General features: G+C 39.1%; 1 protein-coding gene and 1 non-coding gene across 2 annotated transcripts; both read right to left on the reverse strand.

The window, feature by feature from the left end:
- Window positions 1-1066: 1066 nt before the first annotated feature.
- LOC141580454 (uncharacterized) lies at window positions 1067-21192 on the reverse strand. Its single transcript, XM_074381549.1, is given in 10 exon segments — window positions 1067-1188; window positions 4607-4692; window positions 7846-7983; window positions 9583-9689; window positions 13759-13932; window positions 14093-14207; window positions 19504-19802; window positions 20214-20816; window positions 20904-21031; window positions 21108-21192. Coding segments are annotated over 10 exon segments (1857 nt in total).
- Window positions 5787-5890, reverse strand: LOC141580495 (U6 spliceosomal RNA). Its single transcript, XR_012512663.1, has one exon. It is a non-coding gene; the product is annotated as a U6 spliceosomal RNA (small nuclear RNA).
- Window positions 21193-21257: the final 65 nt, after the last annotated feature.

Consider the following 21257-nt stretch of genomic DNA (forward strand, 5'->3'; position numbering starts at 1 on the left):
AAAAGACCCCTTGAACATTTCTAAATTACAAAAGCTGGTTATCATATTCATGCTTACACATAAAGACCAAGGAATACTAAAAGTTTCAAAGAGAGTATTTCTTGCTTGATAAAAATCAGCCAATTCTAGGATAGTTGATACTCATCAAATATACAAAGTAATAATCACAGAAAAACACTGAATGCTATTAACAGGAATAAAATAGAAGAAAAGCAGAAAAGAATCGTATTTTATAAATGAAATGTTAAAAATTATATGAAGTTACTGTTGGAAAATGTGGTGAGGTGACTACTTAAATATATCCTTATTTCAAAGGAAGAAGAATGTCACACATGCAGAGCACTTTTACCAATCAGATTCACTGCATTAGCAGCACCTTCCTTCTAGCACAAGGATCAGCAAATTAGCACTTGTGGGCCAAATCCAGCCCACTGCCTGTTTTTCTAAGTAAAGTATCTTGGAGCACAGCCATGCTTATTCACTTTATAGTCCATAGAGTCCATTAGCTGGGTGTGATGTTGCACACCTGTGGTCCCAGCGAGTAGAGAGGCTGAGACGGGAGGATCACTAGAGCCCAGAAAGTCAAGACTGCAGTCAGCCATGATCATGCAGTTGCACTCCAGCCTGGGACACAGAGTGAGACCCTGTCTCAAAAAAATAAATATATATAGCCCACAAAGCCTAAAATATTTACTAACTGAGTCTTTGCAGAAAAAACTGGCCAGCTCCTGGTTTAGTGGATCAAAGATCCTTTGATGTATTTTCATAAAAGTTTTAACCAATATACTGAAATGTTTATATTAAATATAGATTTCTATCTAGTTTTCCCATCCCATCCCTAAATTATAAGTATAATCCTGGTACTCACTCCCAAGTTTATGCTAAATGCTAGCCTATACAAAAAATACTCTTTCTCTTACTTTCTTCTTTTTGTTATTTACATGTTGCTTTGTTTCAAGAAAGAATACAAAAATGCCCTACGAAAGGGATTCTGTTTGTTCACATGCTGCCAGAGGGGAAAAACACAAAGCACATTTTACGGAAAATAATTTGTTACAAGTCAGAACTAAGACATGAAGCCAAACAGGGCACTCCAGGACTGAATCTGCCCTGCTTCTTCAATAGGCTTCTTGCTCTCTTTCTTTCCTGGCAGCTGTGAGTCCCACAGGTAACAGAGAGTGTCAGTCCCTAAGAGAAACACAACTCCGACATTCATCTTTATCTTAATTATTAAGTTCATCTGTCCCAATTCTGTGGATGCTGACTTTCGGTCATTGATGATGATACACATGGACATTTATCATCAACTTTCAGATTCTTGGATCTTTGACAAGTCTTATTATTGAGAGTCAAACTAGTAGAATGCAAGTTATAAATGCTGATTATCCAATTACCTACTCAAAATATCCTGTATGAATATTCCATTAAAAATGCATAGAAAAAACTTAGTCATTCCTACTAACCTGCTACTGTTTACTCTTCTGTATTCACCAGAAAATTTCCTACTCCTTCCGCATGTCCAGGTTAAATGCTAGTGTGCAATCTGGAAACCAGTGCATCATCTGAGCTTTCTCTCTATCCCCCAAACTTTTCTTATTCAATTATCACTAAATCATATTGACTATACCTCTCTTCTGTCTCTGCTTTATATTCCCACTGCCATTTGGGACATAAACATTTAGAAAATGGCTTTTATTTAAATAAAAATGGCCAACTATTAATGTTATTTCTCACATGAAAAAATTTAAGCAAAACAAATGAAAAAGACATAACACCACAAAAAAGGCCAGCATTTTTAAATGAGTAACTAAGATTCCTAAGTTTCTTTTTTTTCACCATGCATGGGTGAAAACCTCTTACTACATTGACACTAGTTCAAGGATGTGTGACAAGGAAACTGTAGCTGACTACTACTGCAAAAGCTTCCTTTGTCTCCTGGTTTCTTTACATGGTTACCTTCCATCAATCCTTTATAAGGGATCAGCAAACTACAGACCACAGGCCAAATCCAGTCTGCCTTATGGCTTTGTAAATAAAGTTTTCTTGGATCTCAGTCATGCCTATTTGCTTACATGTTATCCGTGGTGGTTTTCACACTACAACAGCAGGGTTAACTAGACACAACAGAGACCACATAGTCTAAAACATTTCCCACCTCATCCGTTACAGGAAAAGCTTGCTAACCACTTTTACACCATAACCAGAATGCCTTAATACTCAAATTTAATCTTGTGACTCCCCTACTCAAACTTCTCCAATGAGCCTCTGCAGGAAACACTGCTGGCTCCCTACCAATAGCCTTTCCTTATTCTTTCTTGCAGAAGAAACACAAGTCTATTGGGATGTTTATTATCCCAATTCCCCTCCTCAGCTTCAGAAAGAGAAATGAGTATTCTAAACTAATCACTTCTCCACTTTCCCAGTGCCTGGTTTTGGGATGTGCATGTGGTGTGACCCATCCAATGAAATGTTACAGGAAGCCCCTTGCATGCTTCTAAGTTTTCTACCCATTTAAAAGACACTGTGAGGAAAAGCAGCCCTTGCGATGTTGTGTTGTGAGAACAAGATGTTTGGAGCTGTTGTGGATTAGCCAACTGTGAAAGGAGACATAATAAAACACTGCCAACAACACAGCTGAAAGAGGGACAAGTGGGATCCTGGGATATCACTGAACAACCCAAACAACTCTGATTCCTACTGTTTTAGCCACTGCTCATCTAGTATGTGCAGTCCAAAGCATTCTACTGGTAAAATTCCCATGGCCCACCAGATAAGAGCTATTCATTTCATTCATTCATTCATTCATTCATTCATTCATTCCTTTATTTATGGAGATAAAGTCTTACCCTTTTGCCTAGGCTGGTGTGCAGTGGCACAACAGCTCACTGCAACCTCTAGCTCCCAGGTTCAAGTGATTCTTGTGCCTCAGTCTCCCAATTAGCTGGGAATACACATGCTGGCTACCACACTCGGCTAATTTTTGTATTTTTAGTAGAGATGGGGTTCCACCATGATGACGAAGGCTGAAGACCTACTCATTTCTATAGTATTAAAAAGACTATTATAAACTTGCCTTAGCTGAGTATTCACCTCACTCCCAACCTCTCATATTTCACACTTTTGGTACTAGCAAAAGTGAGCTGCTCACAAAACCTGCAAAGCTCGCTCAAGCATCTTGTCTTCTGCACTTGCTGCTCTTCCTCCCAGAGGGAATCGCGTTAGAAGTTCCTTCCGGCAGACACACAATCTTGTTACATCTTCCTTCTGCCAATCATCATTCTTCTGCTTCTTTACCTTGAAACATTCTACTCAGTTTGCATGCTTACCTTCAATCCTACCTACCTTTTTTCAAAAAGCTTTCATTCCTCATCAGTTATACCTGGCACATAATCAATATAATAAATAATCATAATTATAAGTTTCCAGTGGGCATCTAGCACACAGCAAGCACTGAATAAAGTAGCAAAATAATAAAAAATGATAATCATAATAACGAGCTCCTCTTTGTATTTTTATTTGTGTTCTGTAGCATTAGAAAAAAATGTATCTAAAAAACATTTCATAGTTAAGTGGACAAGTTAAAACATAAATAAAAATGTTTTCTTTGTCAATTCTGTTGAAAAAGCACAGAAATGAAATAGAGACAATTGTGTTATGAGCACCTTAAAGATCAAAATTACATCAATTTCATCTTTGTCTCCTTGTTATCAAAAGCTCTCTGATAAATAGATGGCTAAATTAAAGGTGTCCTTATACAATCTGGATTGTACAATGTATTAGGTGTCCACATCCAGGTAGCATAGTAGCATTTTTGTTATTGTGAAACATTTTCTACTTTTATTATCATCTGCCGAGCCTAGAGTTGGGCAATTTGTATATTTATTATGACAACCTTTTGATGAATGGTAGCCAAGCATCTTGTTCTAACAAAATTACTGTTATCATGACAATTAACCCACAGATAGAAGAACACATCTTGTTCCAACAAAGTAAATATATCTCTTTTCATTTCAAATTAGGAGGAGTGAAGTCAGCAATAGTGAGACCTTGCTGGTACGAGCATATGTTTCCTGACCAGTGCCTCACAGATTGGTACCAGTCCATGGCCTATTAGGAACCTCACTACACAGGAGGAAGTGAGCAGGAGGCAAACCAAGGAAGTGTCATTTGTATTTACAGCCACACCCCTGGCTCATCTTACTGCCCGATGAGCTCTGCCTCCTGTCAGATCAGTGACAGCATTAGATCCTCACTGAAGCATGAACCTTGTTGTGAACTGCCCACATGAGGAATCTAGATCATGTGTTGCTTATGAGAATCTAATGTCGTATGATCTGTCACTGTCTCCCTTTGTCCCAAGATCGGACCATCTATTTGTAGGAAAAGAAGCTCAGAGCTCCCACTGATTCCACATTATGGTAAGTTGTATAATTATTTCATTATATATTACAATGTATTAATAGTATAAAGTAGCAAAATAAATGTAATGTGATTGAATAATCCCGAAACCACCTCAACCTTTCCCTAGTACATGGAAAAGCTGTCTTCCACAAAACCGGTCCCTGGTGCCAAAAAGCCTGCTGACAACTGGCCTAAAGTAACTCACTATCAGAAGTCTTATCTGGATTGCTGTTTTCAGAAAACTTTTTTGACATCTGTTTTTCTTTGTAGTCTGAAAGTAATTGGTAAATTCTGTGTATAAAAATGTAATAAATAAAAAGACTTTTAATACTGAGATAAAAAATACTTACCAAATGTGAAATGCTTAGAGTAATTCAAACAATATCAGAATATCAGAACTTAACAATATTATTCCATCCACCTATGTGTACATTCTACAAACTTATCATAAACAAGAAAAAGAGTAAAGTGAAATAGTCATAAATCAAGGGCACTATGACCCAGTAAGTTAACTCGCATTAGTCTGACATAACGTGTACCAGCTCTGCATAAGTCCTAGCTGCATAATGAACAGCTATTTGTTCTTGGACAAGTTGCTCCTCTTGGGCTCAATGTCGTCTTCTACAAAATAAGAACTTTGCTGCCTTATTTCACTAGATTGTTATAAAGATTTAACAAGATAACATTTTTTAAAAGCTCACAGAAATATTAAAGCAATGGAATAATCTGTTCCTAAATTTTATGACTGAAATCATGTTGGAATTTCAAATAAAACCCAATCTGTATTTTGTGCATAGGTTCCAATATGAAAATGTTGCTGTTTTCAGGAAATGTTATTAAGTCCTAATTTTGCTTATTAGTTGTCCTACTCTTTGTGGCTCATAGTTCAGGGCATCTCAACTATTTCACAGTTTGTAACTAAATTTATTGATAAATATCTCCTTAAAGTAGATGACATGATTGTCCGCTATTATGGAGTCTATCAATCACACTAAGGACAGAAAAACCAATGGATGTTAAGACTTGGCTTGGACCAATGATCCTTCCCTATAGACTCAAACTCTCAAACAGCAGATGTTTGTCAGGATGATGCTTTATATCCACATTCATCTCCAGCTGACATGAGAGACCAAAACCCTACTTTCATTTATTTTTAGGTTCCATGAAGAAGTTGCAAGTTTTCGACATACATACTAATAACGTATTTTGCAAACAACACCACACACATTATTCAGTTCCAGTGTTATCTCATAGACCACCTTACATGACTATTTTTGCAGTACAAATAACAATTTCAATATTTTGGTGACACCCATTCTGCTTTGAATCACTCTGTTGCGTTATAGCTAGTCAGCAAACAGTCAAATGACCTTCCAGTGACTGTGCAAACTATGGAATGCTTCAAAAATCTGTGTGGCCTCCTTATGCAGGAAGCCATGCTAATTTTCTCTTTATTGTTTCAATTTGAGAATGTGTGCTGCTGAAGCAAGCAGAAAGTTCTACTTTTACACGTGATTGGAAAGAACTTACAGAGTAGCTACATAAATTGGTTATGAGTAACATATAAGCAGGGAATAATACACTGCGGAAGGCCGCAGGAGGCCTCTGAGGAGGAAGGCCTCTTCATGCCTCATGTTCCAGTTCAGGGTGACCTTGGCTCTGTTACCATAAACATTGTGCTCAAGGCTATAAAAACCCTTCATAGCACTATGATGTAGCCAGACTTGTGGGCTCCTTGTAAGGTCTGTGTTCCATCAGCTGTACTTAGATAACAAGCTAAAGATAACCACATGTTCTTCTTTTGTGAAACCCCCAAACTGCCACTGTTATTAATCCTTAGAATGACACATCAGTTCCAGTTCACTGATTCAGTTCTGGCTCACTGGTTCACTCCACCATCATCCTCTCCCCACCATTACTCCACCCCTACCCTGTAGATCAAAGTGATTGTAAACAATAAATAGAGTGGATGGTCAGAGCTTGGGGATTTCACTGTCACCTCTGAAGTAATAAGTGATGGCCCTCTGGTCCCATTGTCTCTCTTAATCTGTCTTTTTCTCATTCCTTTGTCACCACCGAACTCAGGGTACCCACAGGTGATGTAGGGGTGGCTCCCTACATTCTGGTGCCCAATGTGGGGCTCATGGAGCCCTACATTCTGGCACCCAACGTGTGGGGCTTATGGATCCCTATGTTCTGGCACCCAATGTGTGGGGCTCATGGATTCCCTACATTCAGTGATGAGACATGGACAAGGTATGGCTCTGTTAAGTCCAACTAACCTACTTGAGATTCTGAGAATTCTCTTCAATGGCTTCCTGTGAGGTAGAATTTGAAAATATTTTTAAATATTGAGGTAGAGATGCAAGTAGCTTGGGCAATTTTCATTATTATTTAAAACAGATCAGTCAAGGGGCCAATCACAACTGGGAGTCCGCTGCTCTGGGGAAGGTAAACATGGGACTTTCTACTGCCTCAGGTATTATACAGGATATAAAGGTGAATGAGGGTACAGAACTGGTAGCAAAGAAGAAAGAAACACTCATCTCTTCCTGCCACATTATTTCAACCTCTCTGACCATTTAGAACAAGCCCAATGAATATTTGCTACAGAAAAGACCAACAAAGGCCTGAAAGGATCTCTTACCATGAAGGTCTCAGCTAAGTCTAGGCTGAACATGGGGGTGATGGTCAATTAGCTCATTTTGTGTGTGGATAAAGTCACATTGCCAGAGCACGGTGCTGGTGCTTTGGGAATAATGGCTGAGCCTATAAGCACAGGTATGTGAATTTAAAAAATGCTGTAACTTCAACATCTCTGTATGAATCACCATGAAGACCTCAGGGATCTGAATCAGTAAGGGCATCTTGGTGTCAAAGATCAACCATTACCAGGCAGCAGGACCAGTTTCATGGGCAAAAATGCAACAGAATCAACAGAAACAACAGAATGATTGGAATGCCCTTTGTTTCTAGTCCTTCTGATTTGATAAAAAGGATTGTCTTCCTTGGATTTAGTAAATCCCTTTGGTTCTTGAAAAATTCAAAGAGTATGTAAGAGATAGTCTTCAGAAGACAGTAAATGACTTTCTGATAAACTGGACATTTCAAGACCCAAATAACTAATCAAAAAAAAAAAAATTAAAGCTATGACACTATTTTTTATCTCATGCATAGGTGTTATACTTGGATAAAATGAACAATGTTGGAATCTGTAAACATAAAGGTCTTACAAGTCCTGAGATAAAGAATCCTGCACACACTGGTACTTCTAACCGGTCTACCCTTTGCTTGATTTCTAGCTGATGCAGGCGACTAACTCATTGCCACTCTAAAACTACCCAAACCAAACTACTACATCTCACTTGATATATAAGATGAAATCGTTGTAATTATTTTAAGCCTTAATTTAGTGTTAACTAGACTTTTCATGTAAACACTTACATATTATGTTGACTAGACACAGCATAATCCCTGGCAGTTTTTCCAGATTTATCTTGACAAAATACATCAATATCTTGATCAAGTAGAAGGCCAACCATACTTGCTGATCCACAACATACGGCAAGTATAAGCACAGTCCTAAAATGACAGAGAGGTAATTTTTCCCTAACTGTAATAAAGTTGTAAGCTAATCTGACATACTTTACCCATTTAATATCTTGCCTGTCAATGCAAAATTAAACATTTGCATCCACTAAAAGACATAAGCATTTTGGGTGCTCAAGTGTTAATCTCTGTAAAATACCACCAAGGTTAAAAGGAAGGGACAAACAGAAAACCTCTTATCTCAATGGGGTGTTAAATAGTAGAAGCTACTAATTTAAAGGCCTTTGATGGGCAAGAAACTATGCTAGGGCCACTTATCTGAAGTGAACAAAGATTTAAGTAAAGATTTCCTTCCCACTTCCCGAGACTGATACACGGTAACAGAAAATCAGCTGTGGGGTCACATAAGAGCTATCTGCATACTGAAAGCAGTAATATTAATAAGAATGGTGAAAACAGTAGTCATAATAGTTTCAGTTAATGATGCCAATAAGCATGTGCTGGGCACTGAATTAAATGCCGCACACACACATCTTTCTTGCTTATGCACAGGCAATTTTGAAGGAGATATTCTCCTCTTTTTCATATGTGACAACACATTTGGTGGTAAATAACATTGCCAAGGTCACACACCTATCAAGTAAGAAAGCTAGGAATTAAACCCAGTCTTGTGTGAATCCGAAGCCTAGCTCTTTTCTCTTATCACCCACCTACACCTTGCCTTCATTAAAGGAACAGTGTACCCACTTAAAACTATCTTTACTTCCTCTCTCCATACTAATTAAAAATAAGGCCAGGCACAGTGGCTCACACCTGTAATCCCAGCACTCTGGGAGGCCGAGGCAGGTGGATCACAAGGTAAAGAAATTGAGACCATCCTGACCAACATGGTGAAACCCAGTCTCTACTAAGAAATACAAAAATTAGCTGGGCATGGTGAAGCGTGCTTATAATCTCAGCTACTCAGGAGGCCGAGGCAGGAAAATTGCTTGAACCTGGGAGGTGGAGTTTGCAGTGAGCAGAGATGGTACCACTGCACTCCAGCCTGGTGCCTGGTGACAGAGCGAGACTCTGTCTCATAAATAAATAAATAAATAAATAAACCATCAAAATACACTGGAATTAAAACAAAAGCTGATGAACTTACAGTATGTGGGAATAGCCATTATTTGTCTTGGAGGCATAAGTTAACATTAATATTCTTCAAAGAAAGCAACTTATCGCAGAGTTATTCCAAAGACAAAATGATTATCAACTCCTATTTATGTTTAATAAAGTGTATTAGTAGAAAAGCATATAAGACATAGAGATTAAAAACTACTAGAAAGAGTTAAGTTCAATACTAAGTCATAAGTAAACTAAAAGTTAAAGTTCACACTTCATGAGACAAATATGAAATCCATTTAGCTAACATAAATCATATAACCAAAAATGTCACATAATAACATCAGTCAGTGTAGTAAGAGGAGTCCCACTAAAACGGTTCTTTATGTTGCCCAGTCTAATTGTTTTTCTACTTAACTGATTTGTTGATCCTGATCACTATGTTGCAATAAGTTAATCTTATAAATGTTTATGACTTGAGTGACTGCTATCATTCTACAACACAGAGATTAAAAAAATTAACCATACCTTCCAAATTTATCAATTGCATTTACATTAGCTTTTTTCTTGATTAAAAATTTCATCATTTTCTCTTTTTGTCAGTATACAGCAAGTGAAAGTGGTGTGAGGCCACACTGTAAAACAATAAAAGCAAAAATGATATTTGATTCAAAAAGTTATGTACTTCTCAACTGAACTGGAAACTATATAAGATCCTATAAACTTACACTCATAGAAAGCAAACGAATTATAGTCACTTCCTTCTTACTCTTCGGTGCTTTCTCACACACTGCTCTTTGCCTTGGAGACACCTCTCTTCTGCCTCAACACATTAACTCTGATCATCTCAAAAACTCACTTTAAACACTTACTGGTTCCAGGAATCTTTGCTTCTATGCCAGCATTTGGCATGGTATTATTGGATGATAATATTTTTTCCATCTAAACAAAGAGCTGTATCTTTTAGCTCTATATTCTCAAACTCTAAGACAAATTCTTGGGTATAAAGCAAGAATTTGTAAAATATTTCTTTAGTTTCATGTTTTACCAAAAGATCAAGCTCCAATGTGCAATAAATATTGCTACTAAGTCTCATACTGCCCATTTCAACAATTTTTCCAACATTTATTCATTTAAAATCAATTTGTATTTAAGTTTTCCAGATTGGTAACTAAATAAATAATCAGTTCACAGAACTAGTGAAACCAAATTTACAGAATCCCTATATGTAGTCTCAATAACTCCATGGTTTTCAGTGTTTAAAACTGCCATCCTGATTAAGCAAATGCTCCACAAACGTTTTATTTTTTATTATTTATTGTACTTTAGGTTCTGGGGTGCATGTGCAAATAATGCAGGATTGTTGCATAGTTACAAACATGGCAAGGTGGTTTGCTGCCTTCATCCCCCTATCTCCTCTATCTTGTATTTCTCCCCTCATTATCCCTCCCTACCCTCCCCATCCACCTGCTGTCCCTCTCCTAGACCCCCTCAACCAACCACAGTCTCTGATGCTCCCCTCCCTGTGTCCATGTGTTCTCATTGTTCAACACCCACCTTTGAGTGATAATATGTGGTGTTTGGTTTCCTGTTCTTGTGTCTGTTTGCTAAAATGATGGTTTCCAGAGTCATCCATGTCCCTACGAAGGACATGAACTCATCATTTTTTATGGCTGCATAGTATTCCACGGAGTATATGTGCCACATTTGGTTTATCCAGTCTATAATTGATGGACATTTGGGTTGGTTCCAGGTCTTTGCTATTGTAAACAGTGCCACAATGATCATATGTGTGCATTTGTCTTTATAATAATTTATAATTTTATAATTTATAATTCTTTGGGTATATACCCAGTAATGAGATTGCTGGGTCAAATGGAATTTCTATTTCTAGGTCCTTGAGAAATTGCCACACTGTTTTCCACAATGGTTGAACTAATTTGCAATCCCACCAACAGTGTAAAAATGTTCCTATTTCTCTACATCCTATCCAGCATCTGTTGTCTCCAGGTTTTTTAAAGATCACCATTCTAACTGGTGTGAGATTGTATCTCAATGTGGTTTTGATTTGCATTTCTCTAATGACCAGTGCTGATGAGCATTTTTTAATACGTTTGGTGGGCTCATATATGTCTTCTTTTGTAAAGAGTCTGTTCATATCCTTTGACCACTTTTGATTGGGTTTGTTTGTTTTCTCATAAATCTGTTTTATTTCTTCGCACATTCTGGATATTAGCCTTTTGTCAGATGGGCAGATTGCAAAATGTTTTTCCCATTCTGTTGGTTGCCAGTTTACTCTAATGATTGTTTCCTTTGCTGTACAGAAGCTCTGGAGTTTAATTAGATTCCATTTGTCTATTTTGGCTTTTGTTGCCATTGCTTTTGGTGTTTCAGCCATGAAGTCCTTGCCTACGCCTATGTCCTGAATGGTTTTGCCTAGGTTTTCTTCTAGGGTGTTTATGGTGTTAAGACTTATGTTTAATTGTTAATCCATCTGGAATTAATTTTAGTGTAAGGTGTCAGGAAGGGGTCCAGTTTCTGCTTTCTGCACACTGCTAGCCAGTTTTCCCAACACCATTTAGAGAGATACTGGATAGTTGATAATACAGCTTCAATTGATCAAAGAGGTTTAGAATTTGCTACAATTCTAACTGAGAAAACTCTGATCTTACTAACAACTTACTGAGCTAAGCACTTGAATGGTAACAAAGAGAAACAAAATCCTGAGAGGACCATCCTCTACTTATTGAAGACTACTCACTGCAAATTTCTAAAGACCTTCTGAATGGCAGTGAATAACTGATGTTAGGAGAAGGTATTATTCCGTAAGCTGATTGATACTGCCAATAATATTCATTTTAACATCCCAACCACAGAGATAAAAGTCAGATTAGGCTAGCAATGGTGGCTCACACCTGTAATCCTAGCATTTTGAAAACCTGAAGCAGGTGAATCACTTGAGCTCAGGAGTTCAAGACTGGCCTGGGTAACATGGCAAAAAACTCATCTCTACTTCGGAAAAAAAAAAAATACAAAAACTGAGGTTGAAGGACCACCTGAGCTTGGGGAGGTCAAGGCTGCAGTGAGCTCTGATCACACTACTGCACTCCAGCCTGGCAGAGACCTTGTCCCCCACCCCCCAAAAAAGTCAAACTAGTATTATGGAAATGAAAGATATAAAGGAATTAGCACATATCCAACTCCAACTGCAGCTATTCTAGAGATCTTAAGTTTCTGAGAGTAAGAATTTATATATTACACTTATTTATTCAGTGATTCCTCAGCAGGAGTGTATCCAGATTTTGAGGAATTTGTCATCGTTGTTTAGAGAAAGGTCTCATTATGTTGCCCAGGCTAGGCTCAAACTCCTGAGCTCAAGCAATTTTCCCACTCAGCCTCCCCAGCAGCTGAGACTACAGCCATTCACCACCATGCCTGGCTTCAAGGAAACCTTTTGAAACATACATGTCCAGGATTTATTAGACTTACTTTATGAAAATCTTCAGGGGAGAGCCTAGACTTGTAGATTATTTAAAAATTTTCCTCAGGTTACTGGGATGCACAATTCTAGCTGAAAACTAGTGCAACAGATAATTACTTCAGTGTCCTCTCTTAGCCACATGACCAATTCCCTTTATCATTTGAGGATTTGGCCAAAAAGAGAAAAGAGTAGGAGAGAGATTCATTTGCTGAAAACACCACATAATTTTCCCAGGTAAGAGAAGAACAGGGTCTAGTGAACTCAAAATACAACTTGATCTTGTTATTTATAAGCTCCTTATCTCCCACCTTCCAATCAAGACCTTCTAAATTAGAAAGCAGAATTGAGACTCTAGTTGGCTATTTCTACCAGAAGAGGATCATGAGTCAGTTAAGTACCTGTTATTCCCTCTGCTCAAGGGTTTCCCACTACATTACCACCTATTCACTGCCAATCTGGTTCCTCAGAGGCCTCCTAACATTGATCTCCAGGCAATTTATAACTAACTCCTTCTCCCAAACTGAAAACTCATTCTCTAAAACTGAAGAGAACTTTGTCTCACCATACAAAAGAAATGAATGAGTACCAACACACACACACACACACACACACACACACACACACACACACACACACAACCGCTTCATGGTCTTTCCCCTCCATTACCTAATTTCCAAACTAGCCTTGATATTTCTGATTGCTCTCTTCTCCCCTTTCCATTTCTCCCTCATGAGCAGTCAGAGCTACCCTAAGCCTTGCCACTCAAGATACATCACTTCATATCGATTACTTTTCTTAGAAATTTGCCAAAGCAGCAGGATTTCTTTTCACTGAAACATGTTTTTGTTTTCTTGGAGTTTTAATGTAAAACTTGTTTCCAGGGCAAATTTTACTATTTTACGGTCATTAGGAAAAACAAACAAACAAACAAAAAACCTGGGAAAGAAAAATTAGAAAAAACAATAAGTATTACCTTTTACAATTTCAGTGTTTTCAAAAAAAGAAATTTACCACAAGTACATTTTTTAAAAAGCTGTACCCTCTAATTCTTCTTTAAATTTAACAATATTGAAAATAAAGTCTTAGGCAATTAAGTCATTTCAAAATATTTTCATTCAGGTATGCTTGAGCTTCCAAATACAGAAAACTAACCCTTACACAGGAGGTCAGTGTTAAAACCATAGCATTTCAGTATTTTGAAAATAAAATCGATAGATCTATACCTTGTTTTTTGCTTCAATATCAGCACCGTATAAAAGCAGTGCTTTGGCCAGTAATTTGTCTTCACTGTAGACCGCGTAGTGTAGCGCGGTATTGCCATACACATCCGGAAGGTTTGGGTCAGTGCCATGTTCTAGCAACGTTAACACACATTCATCTTCTTGGCACTGTACGGCCTGTCAGTATTAGACCAAAAACAAATCATAAATCCTAGGAACTCAAAAGAAATATTCCACAGGTTTCACCAACTAGCCATATTTAAATGAGAAAACTCATCTTTATTCTACATATTGAAATCAAATCCATCTCATGCCGATACAGTCGGCTACTGCATACCTTTATTAGAGCTGTCCTCTTTTTGCTGTCAAAGGCATGGAGTTCACATCTTCTGTACAGCAAGAGTTTTACTATTTCTGAATTCCCATTGGCAGAGGCCAAATGGAGGGCAGTTCTATGAGAGTGAGAAGACTTTTTAGGAAATTGTAGTGCACTATCTACAGCCACCTCAGCAATTCATGTCATTGCAAACACTGAACAGTCTGCTATTACTCTGCCTTCAAAACAAACATTGCATTTTCCTTTGAAGAAAGTATACTATTTATTACCCCTCCTTACTCACTGTATGAGTGAAAGAGCAGCCTATTTGAACAGAAAGAGCATAGCCCTTGCATTCTATTCAACTTGGGCTGGAATCCTCTTTCCGCTCTGTCACTTCCTAGTTGTTGCTTAGCCTTTTTGTATCTCAATTTCCTCAACAATAAAATGGGAATGAAAATAGTAACTTTCTCAGAGAAAACCACTGTAATACTTAAATGAGACTCTACACAAAAGACAGAGAATAGTTCCTAACACAACAGCTCAATAATTGCTAGATATTATAATTTTTACTACTACTACTGGAGACGTGAATTGAGTGAGATAATACAATTATACCTACACTTTGAGGTATGTTTTAAAGATTACAGGTAACATTCTATTTTAGTGATTCTAAGATGATTCCACGTTTGAACATTTCTTACACTGGAATGTCACTTGTAATTCATGATTTACCATAACTGTAATTGGCAGCATTTAAATAATTCTCTTATTGGGATGTAAAATAATGAGGCATCTTACAATCCCTGGTGCCTTACATTAGGTAGGCCACGTTATAATATAACAGGTCTGGCACAGTTCTAGTCCGATGACTGGCATTTAGATGAATTATAGTTCTTAAAAGAACTATGAAATAAGAAGGCTGAGGTGAAAACAAAAACAAATTTCTAAAATAAACTAATTCTTACTTCGGTTTTCAAAAAACTTTAAGCCAAAGAAAACTTAAGATTTAAATGACTAAGTATGTCTCATTTTTTTCAATACTCGGAATTACAGAATGTATGTAAATCAGGTATTTCCAATCATTAATATTAGGATTTAAGACTATTATCAATTTTCTTTTTTAAAAAAGGATTTGGAAAACTATTTGTGGAGTTTCTTCAATGTTTACATCCAGTGATACCTGTGCAGGATGCGTGGTTTTGTTACATAGGTAAATGTGTGCCAATGAGGGTTGTACAGATTGTTTCATAACCCAGATATGAAGCCTGCTACCTGTTCCTTCTATTTCCTGCTGCTTTCCCTCCTCCCAACACCCACCGTCTGATAGGCCCCGTGTGTGCTGCTCCCCTGTAGGTGTCTGTGTGTTCTCATCATTTAGCTCTCACCTGTAAGTGAGAACATGTGCTATCTGGTGTTTTCTGTTCCTGTGTTAGTTTGCTAAGGATAATGGCCTCCAACATCATCCATGTCCCTGTAAAGGACATGCTCTCATTCTTTTTTTGTGGCTGCTGTTTATGTATCCCATTTTAGTTCTTAAAAGTACTAAAACAGTCTTTATCCAAGATTGTTATAAATTTTAAAGGGCAATTAAATGTTATCTTTTTACTATTTCTACCTTCAGAAATGCTTTTGTTTGAAAGGAGAGAGGAAAAGCTTCAATTGAGATTAAGTTCTAATACCCCAATTTAAAATCTCTCAGTTTGCCCAGCCCCAGCATGTAAACATGAAGTTTTCAAAGATGAAGGACACTGACAGGGAGTAGAACCTGCCTACCACGTAATAGGTTCGAGACACACCTGCCACATAATAGGTGTCTGGCTTATGTTTGATGAATAATCAGATTGAAAGGATACAGCTGGTGAGTTCAATATTTAAAAAAAAACAAACAACTCCTGTAGAGGAATACATTTGTAATAGTAATAATCAGTTATATTTGCTATTTTAATTTTCATATATAACTAAAGTAAAACCATTAATCCACAGTTTTTACACATTAATCTATATATAAGGAGAAGATAAATATATAATAAAATGTATATACAATAAAATCTACAGGAACAGGTAAACAGATTCCCTCTACTTCTGGATAGGGTAAAAGTTTACAGAAGATACCCATCCACAGAAATAAAAATACATAATAGAATGGGAGAAATTATTTGTATCTATGCAAGTAGCATATTTCTTCTCTTCCCAAGGATTATTTCATGACTACTGAAACTTAACTAAAACTTTTGAGATGTTCGTTGCAGAAATCACAGATAAGAGAAAGGGAAAAACTTCACTCACAAATCCCCAGAAATAAATTTGATCATATTTTCTACATCTTTTCAGTTAACACAAAAGCAGATTGTTTGTGTATATGTAAAACAGATTTTTTCCCTCACTTTATATACCAAATTACATCTTTGCATGTCAACATATCTCTATCTATTGACACCCTCAATGGTTACATATTATTCCATGCCATGGATGCACTGAAATTTGTTCATAAAATCTTCATATGAGTTCTTCTCAATACATTGCTATTATAAGCAATACTAAAAAAAAAAAAAAAAAGATGTATACATTTCTTTTTTTTTCATTGTTTATGTCTGTTTTGTTTTATTTCAAACTTTTTTGGGGTACCTTAAATTGTAACTTCCAAGAACCTGCTTCAAATATGGGAAGGCAAGCCGATTTTAACTATATTAGCTTTGTTTGTGTAGTTCTTCATCAACATGCAAAGCAAGGCCCCACCATGTGGGAAAACTTATATAAAAAAAAACTTTAAATTAGAAAAAAAAAGGTTCTTTACTATTTTTAACTCTCGTTCTTAGGTTTCCTTTATTGTGTGCTATAGAATTCTTCCTCTTTCTTGTCCCTATGCATTATTCATATGGTTCTTCTTTTGGTACAATTCCCCATAATATTCCACAATGTACTGTTTTGTGAGTAGACTGAATAGTTTTTTTTTTTGCTTCTTAACATCCAGTGCAGAGTTGTAGATGTATACATTTATTAAAGCTATTTCAGAATATTGAAATTGATGGGTAAAAGGCATATACATTTTAAAAATAGAGTTCTTACCACCAAAGTATCTATTTGAAAAGTCACAGCAACTTAAACTTTAAGCAACTGTGTAAATACCACTGTTCTTCACCCTCACACACTTTGTGGATAGAAAACCATACTCTATTCCCCCCCCTTTTTTTTTTTTCCAGAGGGAGTCTTGCTGTGTCCCCAGACCAGAGTGCAGTGGCACAATCTTGGCTCACTGCAACCTATGCCTCCCAGGTTGAAGCAATTCTCCTGCCTCAGTCTCCCAAGTATCTGAGATTACAAGTACTCGCCCACAGGCCCAGGTCCGGCAAAGTTTTGTATTTTTAGTAGAGACGGGCTTTCACCATGCTGGCCTGGCTGGTCTCAAATTCTGAAATCATGATCCACCTTCCTTGACCTCCCAAACTGCTGAGTTTACAGGCATTAATCACTGCACCTGGCCTGTCATTCCTCTTCTAACTTAAATTAGAATTAGAAAACAGTATTTTCTAATTCTGTTAGAAATTAGAAAATATTTTCTAATTTCTAAACAGTATTTTCTAATTTCTGTGAAATAGAAAACAGTATTTCATTCCTCCTCTAACTTAAATTCCTTCTCTTACCAGAACACTATGTTTTCCTAAGTGCGTAGATCACTGGTAGACATACAAAGAAATTACTTTGCCCAATTTTAAATTGAGTTTATTTAGTTGTCTTTTGGTTGACTTGAAAGAATCCTCTGTAAAATGAAAATACATGTTTTGTAAAGATGTTGGACCTCTGTTAATGTTTTTCTTATATATGGATGTTTTTTATTTGGCAAGCCAACCTTCAGAATACTTGCTTTGGGAGGTTCTTAGGAAGGTCATTGTGAACATAAAAATACATCTGCATATATAGGCCAGGCACAGTGGCTCACACCTGTAATCTCAGCACTTTGGGAGGCCAAGGCAGGTGGATCACAAGTTCAAGATTTCAAGACCAGCCTGGCCAAGATGATGAAACCCATCTCTACTAAAAATACAAAAACAAATAGCCGGGCATGGTGATGGGCACCTGTAATCTCAGCTACTCGAGAGGCTGAGGCAGAGAATTGCTTAAACCTGGGAGACAGAGGTTGCAGTGAGCTGAGATCACACAACTGTACTCCAGCCTGGGGGACAAAGACTTCACCTAAATATTTATATATGCTTATATAAATAGGCATTTGTGGTTTTTTTCTGGTACTTTTCACCTTTCATGTATTTAAAGTTTTTTACTCTATACTGCAGGAATTTATTTTTATCACATAAAAATCTAGCTAGGTTTCTCCAAACAGCATGCATTTCACTTAGGAATAATTAAATTTTTTACTAATATAAAACACCACCTTTATCAAGGACTAAATTCTTACATACATTTGACTATTTCTGGATTTCCTATTCTGTTCTGCTCATTTATGTCTTTTCAGCTGTTAGTAAACAATTTGTGGAAATAGCACATGCAAATTTTGACATCTGGAAAGCAAATCTTTTTCTATTCTGCTACAAAAAAAATTAATTTATCACAATAACAGACAGCATGCCTAATTTAAAAATGCTAAAACTTTGCTATTTTCATTTGGTTTAGGTAAAAGTGATAAATACAGAAAGAGCTCATATCTTTTAAAAAAAATTTTTTTATTGCATTTTAAGTTTTGGGGTACATGTGAAGAACATGCAAGACTGTTGCATAGGTACGCACATGGCAGTGTGATTTGCTGCCTTCCTTCCCCTCACCTGTATCTGTCATTTCTCCCCATGCTATCTTTCCCCACCTCCCCAACCCCCGTCCCTACCCCATTTCCCCCCAATGGACCCCAGTGTGTAGTGCTCCCCTCCCCGTGTCCATGTGTTCTCATTGTTCAACACCCGCAGAAAGAGCTCATATCTTAAGAGAAATGAGTCTTCCTATTCAAAGACACAAACCATCTTCCCATTTATTTTCCTTCTAAGGTTTCTCAGTAAATAACATATTTACATAGGATACATTGATATGAAACACATATTGAATTTTATTTGAAGAATATTTAGCCAGAAGTTGATATACTATGGAACTTAGTTCTCAACATATACCTTTCTATAATGTATATGACATTGTTTTAAAATGTGTACATTAAAAATAATCCACTGCAACGATTTAGTTTTGCGAGGTACATCACTTTAAGACAGTCTATTAATGTTCTCCGAGGGAAATTATAATTTGATTGGAAATCAGTTAAAGTTTTGTTTTCACGTTGCTGCTCATAAAGAGGCCTGTGCCCTGACCCCTCTGTGGTTTCCACAGCCAGGATGGTGTGGGGCCTGCAGAAAAAGCCAGGCACCCCGCCACCGCCCCCACACCAGTAGGGCACATCCCCACCATCCCACCTCCTCTCAGCGAGGCCCAGCTACCTTTTCTCCTTGTCTGTCTGGTTCACATCAGTGCTCCTGAGCATGACGATGAGATCGGCTCTGGGGACTTTACTCCACAAGGTGGCTCTGTGGAGCTTGTCCAGGTCTTCTCGACGGACCTGGTACCTTGGCTCCTCGAAGGCACTGTCGTCATAGTCTGCCCAAGTGCCCACGTTGCTCTTGCCGCTCCCCCTGCAGCAGGAGAAGCAGTGGCAGCACCATTTGCTCATCTTGCTCCTGAGACCAAAGGGCTTCTTCATAGCGGAGGCAGCTAGCTTTGAACAAACCTCAGCCACTGTCTGCTTTTAACAGCCAGGGGAGGCCAGTAGTAGTGGGCAGATCGCCTCTACCAACCAGCTTGACCAACTAGCAGGAAACTACGGGTTTCCAACCTATTTGAAGAGAAAGGTCAATCCTAGCCCAAACCTGCCCACCCCAGGAGGGGAGCCCAGCCCAGCCCAGCCCAGCCCACCCAAGGAAAGCCCACGCCCACCCAGGGAGAGCCCAGTCCAACCCAAGGAAACACCCAACCCAGCCAGGGGAATGCCAAGCTCAGCAAAGGAATGAGAGGGAGGAAACGTCAGTCAAAGCTAGGAACACGAAGCCAAGCGAGGAACACCGCGCTAAGCCAGAAACAGCAAAGCCAAACCACCGCGACAGGCAAGCCAAGCCATTATGTGCGTGCGGTGTGCTCGAAGCCAAGCTTCTACAGGTGAGCCACAACGTGCAGCGTGCGCGTGTCCCAGCCTCCACAGGCGAGCCACAGCGTGCAGCGTGCAGTGTGCGCGTGTCCCAGCCTCCACAGGCGAGCCACAGCGTGCAGCGTGCGCGTGTCCCAGCCTCCACAGGCGAGCCACAGCGTGCAGCGTGCGGGTGTCCCAGCCTCCACAGGCGAGCCACAGCGTGCAGCGTGCGCGTGTCCCAGCCTCCACAGGCGAGCCACAGCGTGCAGTGTGCGCGTGTCCCAGCCTCCACAGGCGAGCCACAGTGTGCACCGTGAGCACCTCAGGTGGCATCACTGCACGTGGCTCAGTGACCGACGTGTGCAACCCACGCGCGCCAGTCCTGGTGCCACCAATGTTAGTGACAGCCTTGTGTTCCCCGTAAATTTCGTGGGAATTGATGGAGGTTTCAGGCCATTGAGAAGAGAAGGCCGCCCCTGAGAAAAAGCCTCTTGAAGCAGTGCTGGGTCTGGAGCCCCTGCAACTTGAGGATGCTGACAGCCTCCTCTGAAGAAAGCCCCCAAGACAATCTGGGCGGTGCTGGTGCAGGTGGCTGCGGCTGCAGCTTGGAGCTCGGGCTGTCGGAGCTTGCTGCAAATGGCCTCAATATCGCCAGCACAAGCAGCTCACCGAGCCCAGACCCTGCCCGAGGCACTTTTGCCACCCATCTGCACCCACATGGCTATTGGCGACGGTGCACTCTGGAGCCACAGGATTGGAGCTGGGCGGCCAGCTCCCGCTCTGGTGCCGCAGGCCCAGTGTCCAAGCCAGGGCTAACCGCTGTGGGGCTTCTGGTCTGGAGGGCTCTGCTGGAGTGCAGTAGGGGTGTGGTTCAGGCTGCTGTCTCCAGGCCAGCAGGAGGGGGCTTGGAGGAGCACTTACCTGATGGCGAGAGGCAGAAAGGCACCCCCATGTGCAGATCCAGGTAACAGGATGCTATGAACTCCAGGGAACCAGACTGGGGCATCCCTGGTAGTCTCTGAGCTGGGCCCCAGGCAGTGGCACCTTGACTTGTTTCAGGCTGCTTCATCC

The sequence above is a fragment of the Saimiri boliviensis genome, chromosome 11 (assembly GCF_048565385.1).
Source record: "Saimiri boliviensis isolate mSaiBol1 chromosome 11, mSaiBol1.pri, whole genome shotgun sequence".
NCBI lineage: Eukaryota > Metazoa > Chordata > Mammalia > Primates > Cebidae > Saimiri > Saimiri boliviensis.